Source organism: Poecilia mexicana, unplaced genomic scaffold, assembly GCF_051168715.1.
Source record: "Poecilia mexicana isolate PSO_F unplaced genomic scaffold, ASM5116871v1 scaffold_16, whole genome shotgun sequence".
NCBI lineage: Eukaryota > Metazoa > Chordata > Actinopteri > Cyprinodontiformes > Poeciliidae > Poecilia > Poecilia mexicana.
Window position 1 is genome coordinate 3,221,576 of NW_028263385.1, and position 19,700 is coordinate 3,241,275.

General features: G+C 44.2%; 1 protein-coding gene and 1 long non-coding RNA gene across 2 annotated transcripts; one reads left to right on the plus strand and one right to left on the minus strand.

Annotated features, from left to right (window-relative positions):
* The first annotated feature begins 3,284 nt into the window (after positions 1-3,284).
* LOC106912671 (uncharacterized) lies at positions 3,285-5,186 on the plus strand. The gene is made up of 3 exons (XR_015765632.1): positions 3,285-3,623; positions 4,329-4,452; positions 4,914-5,186. It is a non-coding gene; the product is annotated as an uncharacterized LOC106912671 (long non-coding RNA).
* An 8,541-nt stretch (positions 5,187-13,727) lies between these two features.
* On the minus strand, positions 13,728-18,394 carry kcnv1 (potassium voltage-gated channel modifier subfamily V member 1). The gene is made up of 3 exons (XM_014978215.2): positions 17,832-18,394; positions 16,149-16,813; positions 13,728-14,376 (listed from the first exon to the last, which is right to left on the minus strand). Exons 1-3 carry the CDS (start codon positions 18,158-18,160, stop codon positions 13,850-13,852), a joined length of 1,521 nt encoding a protein of 506 aa, XP_014833701.1. The 5' UTR covers positions 18,161-18,394; the 3' UTR covers positions 13,728-13,849.
* Between the last annotated feature and the right edge of the window lie 1,306 nt (positions 18,395-19,700).

Genomic DNA, 19,700 nt, shown 5'->3' on the forward strand with positions numbered 1-19,700 from the left:
GTCGCCCCCACCTTCTTCAAATCAGACAAAATTGGTGTCAAACGTTTGTGCAGCAAATATTTTCGTTTGTGCTGCTATCATTCTAAAGATACTAAGAAAAATGTTTCTAGAGGTCATCAAAGGTCAGTGAAAATCAGTTCATGCAGGATCTGTGAATTTCATTTAAATTATAAGTTGCTAACCTACAAACATGAATAATTTAATTTTAACCTGGAACAAATTCAATTCATACTACCTGTAACTTAGCTTCTGATCACCAGAGGGCGCTATTAGACAAACTGTACTTTTGAAATACAAAAAATAAGAATAAAGCCAAACAAGAACAACATGAATCTGAAATGGCTCATAAAACCCGATATTGTCACTACAGGCAATAAAATGCAGTTGTCCTCACAGTGGAAGTGTTGGTGACGTTGGATCAGACCAGTCCTTCTGTCACTACTGGAGTCCTACCCAAACGATGATGCACCAGACAGAGAAACACCCTGTTGTTGCTTTTGATGCAACTGGCTCAGTTGTAAAAAAGTTTGTCAGGCCGAATGGCTTGACTGGACACATCTTCCTGTATCAAGGAGTTTTAACAGGAAGCAACAACTCCCACATCCCTGTGGTTCAAATGTGTCTGATTTGAAGAGCTTCGGTGTTCTGCTTCAACAGACGCAGCAAACTGCCCCATGCTTCATCCGAGTGGACGTGGCACACCTGATCAAAATGATTTCCCAGTGGGATTGTTTGAGGAAAAAACCTCATTGGGTGAAACCTTCTATGTGGTTCAATGGCACAGCTGGTCAAGTCGCAATCTTTGGAGGAAGCAAAGGTCCTAATGCGCAGCGTTGCCACTGTGGCATTAAGTGAGACAGACGGTAATGACATTCATGGTAAGCCCATCATGTCAGAAGTGTGAAAATCAAACCTTAAAAGCAAAATCACAGATGACACTATGTCCATTCCCAGTGAAGAGGAAGCAGAAGAGGTTAGATTGGATCAATGCACACAAATAAATACTGAGTTGAGGAGGTGGGTGACTACAGGCGCAGCAACAGAGAAAAGATGCTAACAAAAAAGAGACGCAAACTAAAGTCCCTCCTGCTTTGCTCGACCAAACAGCAGAAGATGCCTCAGCACTGAGGGATGTTGTTGATCAGATCGACGACGTTGACATGAGGCTCCACAGACAACGTTTCACAAGTAAGATGGACATATGTAGCCCCTGGTTAAAAACCAGGCTCTTCAGGCCCTTTAATATTTACAAAATATTTACAAGGTTGGTTGTATTTACACAGAAAATATAAGCGAGAAACTTGTATTATTGTTTTTGTAAATTTTTGATGCAGGAAGTGGTTACTGTTGTGAGTAGCGTGAGAAAAAAATGATGAAAACAGAAAGCCGAAGCTTTTCTGGATGTGACGTGTATTTATTAAAGACTATTGAATTTCCTATCTATGAAGTAGTTTAGGTTAACGAGGGACAAGTGAACTCAACACAGAAAAAAACAGAACGGAACAATGGGATGATGGGAAGAAGAAGGGAGGAGCTCATGGAGACCGCTGCTAATCAAGAATCAATCAATCAATCAATCAAATTTCATTTGTATAGCACATTTCAACAGCAAGGCATTTCAAGGTGCTTCACATCATTAAAGAAGAAATAAAAACAGTATGTGACATTAATAACTAGATGAAAAGTAAAGATAAAAACATCGAAGACATCAAACCCACAGTCTAACCCTAATTTAGCCATAAACGACTCTAAACAGGTTTTAGTTGAGATTTAAAGGCTCTCAGTGTTTCAGCTGTTTTACAGTTTTCTGGAAGTTTGTTCCAAATCTGTGGTGCATAGAAACTGAATGCTGCTTCTCCTCATTTGGTTCTGGATGCAGAGCAGAACCAGAACCAGAAGATCTGAGGGGTCTAGACGGTTGGTACAGCAACAACAGATCTTTAATGTATTGTGGTGCTAAACCGTTGAGTGATTTATAAACTAACAGTATTTTAAAGTCTGTCCTCTGAGCTACAGGGAGCCAGTGTAGGGACCTTAAAACTGGTGTGATGTCTCTATCTTCCTGGTTTTAGTGAGAACAGCAGCAGCTTCTGGATCAGCTGCAGCTGGAGGATTGATTTATTAGTCAGACCTGTGAAGACGCTGCTGCAGGAATCAATGCGGCTGAAGATAAACGCATGGATGAGTTTCTCTGATCTGAGACATCAGTCCTCTGATCCTGGAGATGTTCTTCAAGTGATAGAAGGCCGACTTTGTGACTGTCTTAATGTGGCTCTGAAGGTTCAGGTCAGAGGTCATCACTACTCCCAGGTTTCGGGCTGATCGCTGGTTTTCAGTTGTAATAACTGAAGCTGAGCATTAACTCTAGTTCGCTCCTCTTTAGGTCCAAAGATAATAACTTCAGTTTGTTTCTGTTCAGCTGGAGAAAGTTTTGGCTCATCCACACATTTATCTGTTCTAAGCATCTGTTCAGTGATTGGATGGGGTCAAAGGTCGCCTGACCCTGACCTTTGACCTCTCTGATGAGAAGTTTCCGATTGAAACAAAGAAATCCCTGTTCTTTATGTAAGTAAGTAAGTAAACTTTATTTCTATAGCGCTTTTCACAGACCAGGGTCACAAAGTGTAAAAATAAATAAATTAAAAGCAACATACAAAACAATAAAACACAGTATTACGCTAAAAAGCAAGTTTAAAAAAGTGGGTCTTAAGTTGTTTCCTAAAAGTGTCTATGCAATCCAGAGATCGAATGGTGAAGTAGCTCATTCCAGAGGCGAGGCGCCACAGCTTTAAAAGATCTGTCTCCTCGAGTCTTAAAAAGGGTCCGAGGAACCATCAGCAAGTTCAGATTGGACGACCTGAGGCTCCTAGTCGAAACATAAGGCTGGATGAGGTTCTTAATATAGTCTGGCGCCCGTCCATGAAGAGCTCTAAAAGTCAGTACCAGGATTTTGTAGTGCATCCTGTAAGATACAGGCAGCCAGTGCAAGCTTTTGAGGATGGGTGTATGTAAGATTCAGACCAGTTGAGCACTGGACCGGAGAGTCTGACCCGACTCTCCGGTCGATTCAGTAGAATGTCATTGTAACCGGTGGATACTAGAGGTGTTCTTTACTACTAATCTAGTCTTATACAGTCAGTTAACCTTGATGTATTCTGCGTTGTGTTCAGATCAAGAAGGGAGTCAGACCACTGGAGTTGCTGGTTGATCTTTAATGCAGGTTGTTGGCAGAGGCCTGCACAAATAGAAATACAAAAAGCCCTTTAACATGCAGCTCTTCCACACACAGGAGTCGGGATTCTATGGAGTTAGATTTGTTTCACAATTATTCAATCAAAAAAAAAAAATCATGTCAAAGCAAAAATCACTGTTTTTATTTTTTTTATTTTTTTTTTTTTTTTGGTTGAAACTTTTTCTGAGTTTTTTGGTTGAACTCGTTTTCCTGCTTATACAACTTTATTTGCTTTGGGGAAGCTTACATGAACATTCTGGGCGGGGCTTAAGGACGAGCGATGTAAGACGTGTTCCGATTGGTTAGCGCTGACTAAAGCGGATGACTCCCTGAGATCTCAGAACTCCGTCCCGAACTGCAGGGCTTCGGTGACGGGACACAGAATGTGATGGTAAGTAATCTTCACAAAACTACACCGTTTAGCAGCTTCTAAAGTGTCCACCCTGTTTCAAAGAAGAAATCTTACTCAACTTATGACCACAGTCACATATTTTGTCTGCCGCGGTCCCCGGTAGCATATTGTGCTAGCTAATGTTAGCACTAGGTAAAGTTCATAAACTAGGCTTGTGTAATATTCGCCTGTCTTTATGTTGAATTCATTAACCAGCGCACCTCTGTCGAGTGGCATTAAGCGTGGAAAATACCAAATATATCTGGAGGAAATATGTGTTAAAAACTGTTGTGTAATCCTCCGTGTGTGTGTGTGTGTGTGTGTGTGTGTGTGTGTGTGTGTGTTTTAACTAGCATTGAAGCTAAAGTGGGAAAACAGCAGATCGTTGCTCCAATGTTATCAGGTCCACGTTAATCTGCACCACACGTCAAGTGACTGTGCAGATGATTTATTTACCAAGCACATAATCAGTGCTGTCGATGAGGGGAGGCAGTGTAACTCTTAAATATATATTTTCTTCCAGATTAAAATGTAAAACTAAGCTGGTAGGTCACAGGCCGAAGGAGGATATTCACATAATTTCTGTTTATTATTATTTGGTGTGTGTGTGTCTTGTACTTAGTTTTATTCCGAATTAGATGTAATATGCCTTTTGCTGTGTTATGATATTAAATTAAATTGTGTTCTCCTAACTCCCCATCCTAGTATGACCAGCAGAGTGCAGCTGAAGCAGGACAGGCTTGTAGGTCTTACTGATTCCTCCAGCTGCTAGAGACGATCAGAGCATGAGGATGGAGAGACCAGCAAGTGTTGAGTCAGAGAAGGTCAGGTAGGGAAGGAAGTGTTGCTTTTAGGGGCCGGGTGTGTTTGGCTAAATATATTTCTCCAAGTCAGTTTATTTATTGGTTTTAAAAATAATGCCTCTTCTTCTATGTTACATTTTTTGCATTATTTTTAGTACAGATAATCGGCGTACTGTACTGTCTGCTGGTGGTTTAAATTGATTTGAGCTACATTCTAAAAAGTATTCAGATTTTAACATGCATTTTCTACTTACTAAATATTTCACTTTTACTCAGTAACTTCAGTGTTAAACCTCTGCAATATTTTTTTGCAGTTTCTCTTATTGTGATATTTTAACTGTTTCACTTGAACATTTAACTTCCTGAGATATCGTCAGTTTATTTTCAATTAAAACTCTTAAAAGACTTTTGGGCTTATTGGGTTTTGATTATGTTGTCTAGGTAAATATCATCACTTACTCGTATTTTTTTTATTTTTGTTTTTCAGATTTGCGTCATAAAGCTTCTTGATGCGTTTCTAAGCCATGATTGAGACTCTCCATGATGTTCACCCAGGACAGAGAGGAACTCGTATCAACTCCACTCCACCGACCCCTTGAGACCTTCCTGTTGTTAAATTGCCTTTCCCTTGGATCCAAGCACTTCACCTCGCTGACCAGTACAGTGACCATCAGTCCACAGTCAGCTGGATCATCACAACATTGACCAACGTTTTATTTACAAGTAGGATCTGAAAACCGGAGGACCAGATAGGCAAAAATCTACCTGCAGACTTTAAGCAGCTACTCTGACACTGCAGTGATCCTGGACTGGGCTGAGCTGCTCTTCCTCTCTCCTCTTCCTCTCTCCTCTTCCTCTCTCCTCCAGATGGACGAGTTTTCATCACCAGTAAAGACAAACAAGTTTAGCATCCAAGTAACTGCTGGGAAGTGTATTATATATATTCAGTGTTCATTTTGTTATACTGTTTGGACTGCTAGAGACACACCTCCTCATTCAATGAGTTTCCTTTATTTTCATGATTATTGACATTGTAGATTCACACTGAAGGCATCAAAACTATGAATTAACACATGTGGAAATATGTACTAAACAAAAGAGTGTAAAACAATTGAAAATACGCCTTTTATTCTAGTTTCTTCAAAGTAACAACCTTTTGCTGTGATACTGCTTTGCACTCTCTGCATTCTCTTGATGAGTTTCAAGAGGTCGTCACCTGAAACGGTTTTCACTTCTCAGATGTGCCCTGTCAGGTTAAGAAGTGGGATTTATTGCCTTATAAATGTTGTTGGGACCATCAGTTGTGTTGTGCAGAAGTCAGGTGGACAAACATCTGATGGTCCTACTGAACAGAGTGTTAGAATTTGTATTATGGCAAGACAAAAGCAGCTAAGTAAAGAAAAACGAGTGGCCATCATTACTTTAAGAAATGAAGGTCAGTCAGTCCGAAAAATTGGGAAAACTTTGAAAGTGTCCCCAAGTGCAGTCGCAAAAACCATCAAGCGCTACAAAGAAACTGGCTGACATGAGGACCGCCCCAGGAAAGGAAGACCAGGAGTCACCTCTGCTGCAGAGGATAAGTTCATCCGAGTCACCAGCCTCAGAAATCGCAGGTTAACAGTGTCGTATTCGTGCTTGATAAAGACCAGACGTATAATGCTCAGATACTTTTATTAAAGCATCTTTTAGAGGTCTGTTCACACAGCTTGTTCACAGGTGTGTCACTTCTACTTCTATTGTAGGGCTGTTGTAAACGAATATTTTAGTAATCGAGTAATCTATCGATTATTCTTACGATTAATCGAGTAATCGGATAAAAAAAATAATAAAATGAAATATTGGTAAATCTGGCATAATACCGGTGTTACTAACAGATATCAATATCAGTCCAATTTTTCATATTTGAGCATCCCTAACAGTTGCTTTTTTGTAGTTTAGAAAACTAACCTGTAACAATAATAGCTCACTTTCTAAGTTAACCAGAAGAAAAGTTATAGAAAAATCTGAAATTATATTGAATTTAATAACAAAGAGGCAGGCTCACAAATATGCTTATAAAATTGTCTACAATCCAGCTTTTAGTTTATGTATTCATCTTCAGTGAGTTTAATAGATTAATTAAACTCACCTTGCCACCTAACCTGTCATGCTTTGGGTTTGAAAATACGGGAAATGCCGCCTGGAGTGGGAGGAGAGGGCGAATGAACGAACATGGGGTGGAGGGGAGGAAATAGACCAGCGGACTGACGAACCGTTAGACCGGGGGACGAACACGGGGGGAAGCAATACGGGATATTTACGACACCTTCACTGGTCACACTCAGAAACTCATCTACCAGCCATGTACGATGCGCTCCGCCACCCGTTTCTTCAGACCGGGATATGAAATTTATTGTGCGGTTCGTCGGTAAAGCTACATTTACACGGTAAGCATCAGCTACTCAACCGCCCGCCCTGTTCAGGCTATCCGCTCACCTCAGCGCTCTTCCCGCCGTTCGCTTTCAACCAGCAGCCCCGGAGGAGAAATGCTGCCGTACGCCAGGCATTCCCCCAGTCATTTTAAGGATGCTTATTGGTTCCCCAAAAACGATAAAAAGTCGGGCATTATCATCAATCAATAAAATCCCCACGGGCCAATCTTGAAGATTGGACTTTATGCCGCTGAGACTTAGCTTTTGTCAACAACTCAGAGGCGGAAGTGAGAGCTCCGCGCAACGCAAATGAAGTCCCGGCCGGAACACGGTGCGCTAACTAATAAAACATAAATTAACGAAGCTTCGAGGCAGGTACATTTTCCTCGAGGAATTTTAGTAATCGAGGTACTCGAATCATTCGAGGAATCGTTTCAGCCCTATTCTATTGTTCCATTCTCTACATTTATACATTCAAGTGAACTCATGCTTGCCACCTAGTGGACATAAACATAAATCATTCAATCATGACATCCTCCTTTCTTTAAAGATTGTTACAAAAAGAATCCTATCAAAGAACAACATACATTGCATGAGACAGTTACCACATAGCTATACTTAACACATTAAAAACATCAATTACAAAATAGACATTTCAACTTTTCCTTTTTTTTTCTTTTCTTTTTATCCCCCCCCTTTTTTTTTTTTTTTTTTTACAAGTTCAGTCTGTCAGGTTTTTTCACCACTCTGGTAGATCCTCTTAACACAGGTAGGTTGTCACAGGGTGTTTCAGTCGTAAGAATACTCTGGGAGTCCTTAGAAACTTCACTTGACTCAACAGGCTCTAATGGAGTTAACAAACTGCGCCGATTTCGTCTCAGAACTTGTCCATCTTCAGTTTTTACTTCAAATGAACGTGGAGATACTTCCTGCAGAATAGTTGCTTAGTATTCCATCCCTCATCATCCTGAATCCTTACAGGATCCTTGTATGACAGTGGAGGTAGAATCTTAGTTGATCTGTCATAATATGACTTTTGTTTTACTTTCTGCTTTCGTAACTTGTACTCCAACTTTGATGATTTCTTTGCACTTTGTTCATTACTATCATAACTTGGCAAAGTTGTACGAATCTTTCGATTCATCAAGAGTTCAGCAGGTAAAAATCCACATTGCAAAGGTGAAGATCTGTAGCTTAATAAAGCTAAATATGGGTCAGAGTTACTATCTGCAGCTTTCTTCAGAAGTTGCTTAAGAATGTGAACTCCTTTCTCCGCTTTTCCATTCGACTGTGCGTAATGTGGACTTGATGTTACATGTTTAAAGTCATAATGTTCTGTAAACTCTTGCCATTCTCTGCTACTAAAACATGGTCCATTGTCACTAACCACAATATGTGGAATGCCGTGTCTTGCAAAGATTGATTTAGCATGTGTTATGACAGTTTGATGACATATTAGCTAATAGAGCCATTTCAGGATAGTTTGAAAAGTAATCAATGATTACTAAATAGTTTTTCCTTTAAAATTAAACAAATCCAGTCCTACTTTCAGCCATGATGATGTTGGAATGTCAGTCATTATCATAGGTTCTTTACTCTGTTTATTTCTAAATGTCTGACATGTTTCACATTTACTGATTAGGGTCTCAATGTCCTTATTCAATCCAGGCCAGGAAACAGATTCTCTAGCTCTTCTTTTACATTTTTCAATGCCTAGGTGACCCTCATGTATCCGTTGTAGAATATCCTGTCTTAATACTTGTGGAATCACAATTCTGTTGTTTTTCAGTAACAGTCCATTCACAACACTTAGATCAGCTTTAACTTTGAAAAACTGTGAACATGAGCCTATTGGCCAGCCTTCATCCAAATTCTGCATGACCAACTGTAACTCTGTGTCTTTAGCTGTTGCCTCAACTATTTGCTTCAACCTGCTGTCTGACACAGGCAACACAGTGGACACCATGTTCACATGACGCTGAATATTCTCTTCAGTTGAACTCACATCATTGTCTATAGGAGCTCTAGACAGAGCATCAGCAAGAATCAGATGTTTTCCTGGAGTATAAATCAGTGTAAAATCATACCTTTGCATCTTCATCATAAGCCTCTGAATCCTTGGTGACATCTCATTCAGATGCTTTTTTATGATGGCAACCAAGGGTCGGTGATCTGTTTCAGCTACAAAAGATGGTAGACCATACACATAGTTATGAAACCGTTCTAGTCCATAAGCCAGCCCCAAGCACTCTTTTTCTATTTGAGCATATCTGCATTCAGCTTTGGTCATGGCTCTGGACGCATAAGCCACAGGCTTCCATTGTTCATCTTCAGCTTGAAGAAGAACTGCTCCAAGTCCATCTTTTGAGGCATCTGTAGACAGTTTAATTTTCTTAGATGGATCGTAAAAGGTAAGTACTGGTTCCGTAGTCAAATATTTTTTCAGTTCCTTCCACTCTTGTTCATGAACTTCTGTCCACTGGAATTGACCATCATTGTACAAGAGTCTGCGAATGTTTGTCATCTTTGCACTCAGATTGGGAATGAATTTTCCTATAAAATTGATCATGCCCATGATGCGCAAAACACCTGTTTTGTCGACAGGCTGTGGCATCTTCAAGATGGCTTTTATTTTACCTTCATCTGGTTGAACACCTTGGGCAGACAGTTTGTCTCCGAGAAACAGAACTTCTTTGACACTAAACTCATTTATTTTTATTGAGCTTCAGTCCACTTTTCCGTATGCGCTCCATGACGCGTCTCAATCTGTCATTGTGTTCTTGAGCTGTTGATCCCCAGATGATGATGTCATCAATGTAGACTCTCACTCCCTCCAAGCCTTCGATGATCTGCTCCATCGCTCTATGGAATATTTCTGGTGCCGATTTTATTCCGAAAGGAAGTCTTAGAAAACAGTATCTTCCAAAAGGTGTGTTAAAAGTACAATACTTGGTACTGCTTTCATCTAACTTTACTTGCCAAAACCCTTGTGCTGCATCCAACTTGGTAAAATAACTTGCTCCAGCCATCTCACTGATTATTTCCTCTCGAGTGGGTATTTGATAATGTTCTCTCCTGATGTTCTCATTCAGATCTTTTGGATCCATACATACTCTTAATTCTCCATTCTTTTTCTTGGTAATCACTATGGAATTAACCCAATCAGTGGGCTCTTCCACTTTCTGAATGACTCCCATCCTGGTCATTCTGACCAACTCATTTTTCAACCCCTCTCGCAGTGGTACTGGAATACGACGTGCAGCATGCACAACAGGCTGAGCGCCCTCTCTCAGCTGGATCTTGTATGTGCAGGGTACAGCACCTAATCCTTGAAAAACATCCTCATTCTTGAATCATGGCATCAACAAGGTTATTAGGTTCAGTCAATTCGGTGTTTATGTGATAGCCTCTTTTCACCAGTCCAAGTTTTTCACAGGATTCATCACCTAAAAGTGACTCACGATCCTCTTTTACAACCGAGAAGAACAAAAGATGTTTTGTTCCTTTAACTGTCACATTCAGCTCACATGTGCCAATGCACTCAATTGATTGTCCATTATATCTCTTAGGCCCGACTTAACTTCTTTTATGTGAGGTTTCACTTGCATTTTTTTAATATCAGACATGCTTATGAGATTAGCCTTAGCACCTGTGTCCAATCTGAACTTAATTGTGGTTCCATTGATCAACAAAGGAATTATCCATTTATCCTCTCTGTCAACACACTGCACTTTTTCTGACTCATTTTCACAATTCACAACACCAATAAATAATGTGTCACTTAAGTCAGTTTCATCTACTAAGTTTACACGATTCCTCTTCTTTCCTCTTCATAAAGCATTGTTTTGCAAAATGATTCTTTCCACGGCAATTCAAACACTGCTTACCATAAGCAGGACATTGTCTCACTTTGTGCCGTGAGCCACAGCGCTTACAGCTGATAATGGCTTCCTCTTGCAGCTGCCTCGTCTGAGCATGGCGTTTCTTCAGGCAGGACACCGCTCCCACTGCTCCGTCACTGAGCTGTGAAGTAGTTCCTGTTGAAAGTTCAGAAAATGTCCTCACTTGCTGTAGCGACAGTTCGCTTGCTAGGCACATCTTTACAGCCGTTTCCAGGGTCAGTTCCACCTCTCTCAGCAGTCTCTCTCTGAGCTTCCCATCACGTACTCCAAAGACGATCTGATCTCTGACCATCGAGTCCTTCAGCAGGCCAAAATTGCATGACTGAGCTTTTACTTTCAAATCTGTTAGAAAGTTATCGAAGGGTTCCTGCTGGGTCTGCATTCGGGAACGAAACACGTATCTCTCATAGCATTCATTCTTCTTGGGTGAACAGTGAGCATCAAATTTACTCAGCACAGCATCCAACTTGTCTTTGTCTTCTGCTTCATCAAACACAAATGTGTTGTAGACTTCCAAAGCCTGCGCTCCCGCTATGGTCAGCAGCATCGCTTCCTTTCTTGGCTCCGGCTTTGTCTCCAATCCCATTGCGGCGACATGCAGTTGAAAGCGTTGTTTGAAAGCACGCCAATTCTCATCAACGTTTCCCGTCAGCTTCAAGCTCTCCGGTGGTTTCAGCTCCATGGTCGGCTCTTAGTTGACTCCTGACACCATGTTGTATTCGTGCTTGATAAAGACCAGACGTTGTATAATGCTCAGATACTTTTATTAAAGCATCTTTTAGAGGTCTGTTCACAGGTGTGTCACATCTACTTCTATTGTTCCATTCTCTACATTTATACATTCAAGTGAACTCATGCTTGCCACCTAGTGGACATAAACATAAATCATTCAATCATGACAAACAGCAGCTCAGATCAGAGACCAGGTCAAAGCCACACAGAGCAGCAGACACATCTCTGCAACAGCTGTTAAGAGGAGACTGTGTGAATCAGGCCTTCATGGTAGAACAGCTGCTAGGAAACCACTGCTAAGGACAGGCAACAAGCAGAAGAGACTTGTTTGGGCTAAACAACACAAGGAATGGACATTAGATCAGTGGACATCTGTGCTTTGGTCTGATGAGTCCAAATTTGAGATCTTTGGTTCCAACCACCGTGTCTTTGTGCGACGCAGAAAAAGCAGCAACTTTGAACCTGAACAGCTGAACCAGATCTCTGACACCAGAGCTGCGCTACTGTTAAGCTATGAGGCTTGTTGAGCTCCGTCAGGCTTCGGAAGCTAAAAGTCCGAACCGGAACCGAACCCCGTTAGTCTGTGACACTAACGACAATAAACACGCATAATATACTTGAAAATAAGATAAATACATTGTCCGTTAGAATGTTTAGATACTTAAATAGCACATTTTACAAGAACAATGTCCGAGAATATTGCCTACTAGCATAAGCTAACGTTAATGTTAGCCACAAAGTTTAAGTAAAACTCACCTTCGTGTCAGTGAATGTATAACAAGGCGAACATCTAAAACCTTTCTCCAGCTGACTTGTTGGGGCTTCGGATCGATGTTCATTATCGGCCAAGTCCTGCAGCACCTGGTGTAAAATGACATTTTCAGTAGATCGGAGGCAACTGAGCCGATGTGCAAAGAGCCCATTATTGGGGGGGACATGTCTCCCCTGGTCCCCCCGGTTCCTACGCCTATGTGCTAACAACATTAGCGCTCAGAGGACAACCATGCTAGGGCATAAAAATAATATATCTTTCCTTACATATGAATGCTTGTCTTTCAAATAACTGTCCAATAAAACATCTGAAAATACAATTTAAACAATGGGATCGTTTCCTGTTAGAAAGTGGCTGCAAACTCTGGCGTTAGTTTCTGCACCTCCTGCTCTTAGCTGTAGATTGTTGATCCATTTTCTCCTCTTTTTTTCACTAAGTTTTTTAAAATTAACTCCCTTGTGACCAACTACCTTTGAAACACGAAAATAACGTTTATCTTTCTCTCTATTAGAACAGTTGGAGCAACCATACAGGACTCAGACTTTAGACATCTTGATGCTGGATCAACAGAAATAAATGGGCTGAATTTACTTCCTGCCCTCCATGTGCATTGGGTGACGTCGGTGCTGCGTCATCTGAAACCCAGCAATATAAAGGTTTTGCTTAGGTATTCTGAATGTCAAAGAAAAACCCAGATTGATTTGGTTCCACGGTTTATTGGGTCAAAATGCCGCCTGGTTCTCTTTACACAGTAACAACAATCAGGACAAACAAAATTTTATTTTTTTATTCTTTAACTTTTTGTTTGTTTCTGTAAGAATCTTTTATTATTATTTCTGCATCACACCGCTGTGTGGAGTCCGGTACGCCCCGGTCAGGTTCTGTTCCTGGTTCCTGGACCGAACCAAATATGACCGGAGTGGACAGAACCGACACACCTGTTCTACTGAGCAGAACCGCCTGCTGACCCAGTTCTCTACCAGGCCCAATTCCTTTCAACAGGACTTGGACTTTTCCTTCCTAAATGGCTGGAAACTCTTCCTGGTTCTGTTTCAGAAACGCTCTGAACCCGGCCCGATTCTGCTCCTCCTCCCGCCTCATCCGATCCACGGCGCCGGCGGGAAAAGAACCGGGATCTGGACCCGCTCTCCCGCTGACAGCCTGTTTACCTCCAGCTTCTGTTTCTGCCAGCCGGGCCAGAACCACCTATGGGAAACCGGGCCGGTCCAGAATCCCGGCGTCTCCTCCGTAAACATCCTGGCGAAGCTGCCGGGTCGGCTGGAAGAACCGGGACGGAACCAGAAGGATGATGAAGGGCTGCAGCGCATGTCACTTCCTGTTTGACTAAATGAACTCTTAGTGGAACCAGGGCAATAAGACTCGCTTATTTACCCCCAGCAGCTTATTTGCCCCAGCAGCTTATTTGCCCCCCAGTAGCTTATTTGCCCCCCAGCAGCTTATTTGCCCCCAGCAGCTTATTTGCCCCCCAGTAGCTTATTTGCCCCCAGCAGCTTATTTGCCCCCCAGTAGCTTATTTGCCCCCAAGCAGCTTATTTGCCCCCCAGCAGCTTATTTGCCCCCAGCAGCTTATTTGCCCCCCAGCAGCTTATTTGCCCCACAGCTCATCGCCCCCGCTGCTGCGCGTGCTCGCCCGCTCTCGGCGATGCAGCCGCAGCATCTCCAGGACGCTGCGGGCGTAGGCGTCCCTCAGGTTGGCTCCGCCCCCGGTGGGGTCGGCCCCGCCCCCCGGCGAGCCGCAGGTCAGCCTCCTGAGCGCATCTGCGTGGCGCAGCGCGGCCTCCCGGACCTTCAGGGTGAAGTAGCAGGCGGAGAAGCGGTCGTTGATGATGGCGATGGGCAGAGCCAGGATCAGGATGCCGGACAGGATGCAGAGGAAGGCCAGCGTCTTCCCCGCCGCCGAGTCGGGCCGCACGTCACCGTAGCCCACCGTGGTCATGGAGGTGGTGGCCCACCACCAGGCGACCGGCACGCTGGTGAAGGTGGAGGCTGGGAGGTCGTGCTCCAGGGCGAACACCAGCGCGGCGAAGATGGAGATTCCCACGCCGAGGAAGAGGAGCAGCAGGCCGACTTCCTCGTAACACTGAGCGATGGTCATTCCCAGAGACCGCAGGCCTGCAGGGGGAGAAGAACCAGTTCATTCAGGAACTGTTCAGATAAAAGAACCAGTTCATTCAGGAACTGTTCAGATAAAAGAACAAGTTCATTCAGGAACTGTTCAGAGTTAGGAACCAGTTCATTCAGGAACTGTTCAGAGTTAGGAACCAGTTCATTCAGGAACTGATCAGATAAAGGAACCAGTTCATTCAGGAACTGTTCAGATAAAAGAACCAGTTCATTCAGGAACTGTTCAGAGTTAGGAACCAGTTCATTCAGGAACTGTTCAGATAAAGGAACCAGTTCATTCAGGAACTGTTCAGATAAAAGAACCAGTTCATTCAGGAACTGTTCAGATAAAAGAACCAGTTCATTCAGGAACTGTTCAGAGTTAGGAACCAGTTCATTCAGGAACTGTTCAGATAAAAGAACCAGTTCATTCAGGAACTGTTCAGAGTAAGGAACCACTTCACTCAGGAACTGTTCAGATAAAAGAACCAGTTAATTCAGGAACTGTTCAGAGTTAGGAACCAGTTCATTCAGGAACTGTTCAGAGTAAGGAACCAGTTCACTCAGGAACTGTTCAGATAAAAGAACCAGTTCATTCAGGAACTGTTCAGAGTAAGGAACTGAGTGATGGACTTTTCCAGAGACCAGGGCTTGGAGAGAGAGAGGATAAAGAACTGGTTCAGAGTAAAGAACTGGTTCAGCCCTGAACCTGTTCCTGTTCAGAGTAGATAAAGACTTCCTCCAGGAGACTCATCTTGTTTCTTGCGTAAGCCTGTCGTTGACGTCACTTTAGTTACCGCTGCTGGTTCTGGTTATTCTGGGTTTCTGCTCCAGTTTCCTCTGCTTCCTGCATTATTCATGAGCGATCGAGGCAGCTCTTCAGCTCATGGAGTCTCTGCTGATATCAGACGTTGAATCCGTGTTTTCTCTGCCAGCTGCTTTCTCTCTTCACATCAGGAGTGTGAAATGGGGGAGTCAGGGGAATCTCTGATTGGTCCTCACACTTCGCCACATTACTCTGCTCTTTGTAGGCTGCAGATTCATTTTCCATAAGAAAAAACAGGAAGCAGCCAGTTTGTTCAGGAATATTTAGGACACAGCAAGCAACCAGGCTGAGGGAAAGCTGCATTTAGTAATGATGCAGCTGCTCCAGGCAATATGTTGACCTGCTGCTTGCTCTTTGTGCCGGCGAATGAAGGGAATCCTGTGATTGGATGAACAGACGCAGAGCGCTTCCAGAACCAGCTCAAGTGTGAACTCACAAGCCACACAATATTCTTTGTTCACTCGCACCAGACTGACGGCGCCCCCGTCGCTAACCGTGACAATAACTGCCATTATAGTCACGCTTTTAGGTTGGCATTGAGGGATCAAGCAGTCAGGCTTTGATACTTGGTGCAGTATTCTCCAAAAAGACGGCCTTCACAGAGAGACCATTTAAACGTCGGCACAGGAGGACCTGCTCTGCACAACCTCCTTCCAACCATGAAGGTTTTATGTTTAGTTTATGTTCCTCTGGGGAAACGCTGAGAGAGTCCATGTTCTGGAGTGGCCATCACAAAGTCCTGACCGGAGCACCACAGAACAACAGATCATGTCAGAGTGAAAAGGTGAAGCAGGACGCCTTAAAACTCGACCCAATTTCACTGGGATGGGCTAAAGGCCCAGTAAACCTTGTAGAAGCAAACCCAGAACATCTGAGCCAAATCAGTTCTACCAAGTTTTAATGGTTGAGAGAAACAGGTGAGCACAGCAGATGTACTTTCTACTGACGCGCGTACCTGTGGAGTGTCGACCCAGCTTCAGCATGCGCAGGATCCTGAGGAGGCGCAGCACCTGGACCACCCGGCCCATGTTCTCCAGCTCGGTGGAGCCGCCATGGAGGCTCTCCACTGCCAGCGTCACATAGAAGGGCAGGATGGCCAGCAGGTCGATCACGTTGGGGATGCTTCGACTGAACCGGCACTTGTCCCGGACGCAGCTGAAGCGCAGCACCAGCTCACCTGTGAACCACAGGACGCACATGTACTCCACGATGTCAAGCAGCTGCGGCCCGCTGGCGCCCAGCCAGCTCACGCCGAAGTCCTGATCCAGGTCCAGAGAGATCAGCACCATGTTGACGACTGACAGCACCACGAAGAAGATGGAGAGGGAGCCAAAGGTCCGGGCGGCGTGAGACGATTCTGGTCTCTCCAGAATGTCCCAGAGACGCTGACGCAGTCCTGGACAGAGCGCACCTACAAAGACCTCCTCTTCGTCGGTCTCAAACTCCTGGCAGACATCCAGGGACTCTTTCTGCTCTTTGCGGCGGTGGTAGCGTTCCCGGCAGCAGGAGTCGATGCAGAGTTCGTCAATGCCCCAGTACTCGATCTCCTGCAGGAAGGAGATCTCACACAGCTCCTCCATGACATGAAGGTGACCCGTCTGGTAGAAGTTCATCACATACCTGAGGACCAAGCAAAGAGATGAATGAAACAAAGTCTGAACAGCCTAAAGTTTCTGAAAACACCAGAAAGGTTGAGGGACCTGAAACCAGATCAGCCCTGACTAGATGTTTCCTCATCTCTGCAGGGTGAAAACATCAGGGGCCTCGTGTGTCAAACCCTGCGCTGTTTTCACACTGAAACTTGGCGTAGGACAAATTTAGAAAAGTGCAGCGAACAAAAAAATCCAGATGTATGAAGCCGTGCTGCAATCAGACCTGCTCACCTTTCCTCTATAAATCCTGATTTGGGGGAAACGGAGCAGCTGCTGCTCCGCCTGTCGCCTCCATGAATACATATTAATGTAAATCAGTATAAATACCTGGAAGTCTGCCGGCACCTGAAGCAGTAACCATGGCAACCATCCTGGCTAACAGCAGTATAAGCATCTATAATAATAATAATATAGTTTATTTAAAAGCTGCTTTCAGGCCTCATGAGGTCCCTGGTACCGGTTTCAGTGTATTTAGGTGAGTTTTGACGCTTTGCAGTTTGTTATTGTCAAACCGAAAACGTTTGCATGGCTGATGCACATTTTCACAGCAGGTTCATTTCCATACATATCGACTTGAGCATAAAACATGGAGCCGCACATTTTTTGTGCGTACGCCGCTTTAGACATGAGGCCCCCGGTTGTCTATACAGCGGATTCCCAGGTTGATCTCATGTTAGAACTACAGGAATAAAGGTCTAAGCATTCCTTAGACCAGGGGTGGGCAGTCCTGGTCCTGGAGGGCCGCCGTCCTGCATCTCTTAGCTGTCTCCCTGCTCCAGCACACTTCAAACAGCTGAATCACCTCCTCAGTCGGGCTCTCCAGAGTAACGACCTCATTATTTGACTCAGGTGTGTTGAAATAGAGACGTATCTAAAAGTTGCAGGAGACCGGCCCCCCAGGCCTGGAGCTGGCCACCCTGACTTGGACTAAAGGTCTAAGGAATGCTGTATGATGACGGTTGTTTTGAGAGTAGAGGAAGACCTACTGGAAGGTTTGGGAGCTTCTGTCGAAGAAGAACTCATTCTGGAGGAAGTCTGCGTCATCGCAGAGCTCCAGCGCAGAGTCTCGACCGCAGCAGACCAGCTTCCCCAGTCGGGTCTCCGGGTGGGAAGCCAGCAGCTCCTGGGAGAGGACGTAGCGACTCCCCCCGACGTTGACGACCACGGCGCCCAGCGGGTCCCTAACGCACGGCGCTGGCGTCTCGCTGAAGAAGACGCTGGAGTTCAAAGACAGCAGGGAGGCGGCATCAGTAAAGACCTCCAGGCCCGCCATGGAGGACGAGACGGCAGCTGGAGAACAAGAGACAGGAGACATCTGGGTCAGGCTACAACTCCTGAAGCGCCCTGAATAAGGTCACTGATGTCTGGGGAACATCTGGATCTGACAGGAACAGATGCTGGCGGCGAGAGAGGGAGAGAGAGAGCGATTTCAACACCGTGGGCAGCTGCCCAGGGCGGCAGGAGAAGGAGGGTCCCTCACTGAGTTCGTGTTGTTTCTTTGATGCTCTGTCAGTCAGGAGTTGGCGCCCCCTTGTGTTGAGGAGGAGCAGGTCACATGACTGGATTTTGATTGGCTTAGAGCATTGGTCTCCAACCCCCAGTCTGTGGACCGGTACCGGTCCGTGGACCAATTGGTACCGGGCCGCGCAAGAAATAATTAAATATTTCCATTTTATGTATTATTTGAGTCTGGAGGATCTTTTATTTTGAAAATCCTTTAACCGGATTCTCTCGCCAACACTGAGCCACAAGCAGCAAAATGAGTAAGAAACGGATCAGGTGTCTTTGGAAAGTTTCTTAGCAAAGGGGAAAAGGCCCAGAGAAGAGACAGGAGGATGGATTTATCCCGGACCGGTAGGTGAGTCAAACATTACAAGCCGCTCTGAGTAACATGCGGCGACCAGCTGCTAATGAAGCAATGAAGCTTCAAACTGCTTCACCACGTAGAGACCCAGCAGGCTGTGGATATAAGCAACACTTCGGGTGTCGTTGTCTCCATCACTCTCAGATGGGACCGTCTGGTTGCAGAGAAACAAGCTCAGGGCTCCGTTAGTCGTTATCGTGAGTTAAAATTTTCACGAAAGTAAAATGCTCGTTTTTGTGGCGCATCTGTATCTTATTTTGAAGGGATATGTAAACGTTACCATAGCGACCAGAGTCAGAGCGTTTGGTCAAGAGGAGATGAGTAGAGCTGTGAGTCTTAAGTCTGGTTTAGACAGCAAGATTTAAGGATGTCGGCCGATTCTCCAAACCTCTGTGACCACAGAGCTGATAAAAGTCCAACAGGTTCGATTGGTTTGTGTTCAGCCTCACGGCAGGAGCAACACAAACCGATTCCAGTCAGGAACATCCCGATTCCAGAAGAAAATCCACTAAACCCCCAACATAACGGGAATTTAGAATAACCAAACACGGATGATGATGTAGAAGCAATAGTGTTAGTTTGTGGAGTCATTTTAAGAGATAAAAGAAACAAAAAGAAAAGGCGGTGGATAAAAGACAGCGGGAGGAGCCGCTCTATCTGCTGCACTATGATTTGGAGGTGACTGTGTTTTTAAAGTTAACATTTTTAACTGAATAAACATAATAAACATATATAATAATGACCTTTACATATAATAATAAACATTTCCACATATCATCTCCGATATCCACCGGACACATGTCAGCTGTTTGGGATTCCCCTCTGTTCTGACGTCACCGCGCTTTCTGACACCAACATGCAGAAGCCTTATCTGACGGTTCCCCCCGTCCGCAGCAAAATTTTCCAAGTCTTCACCGGTCCGTGGTAATAAAAAGGTTGGGGACCAATGGCTTAGAGCAGTGTTTTTCAACCTTTTTTGAGCCAAGGTACA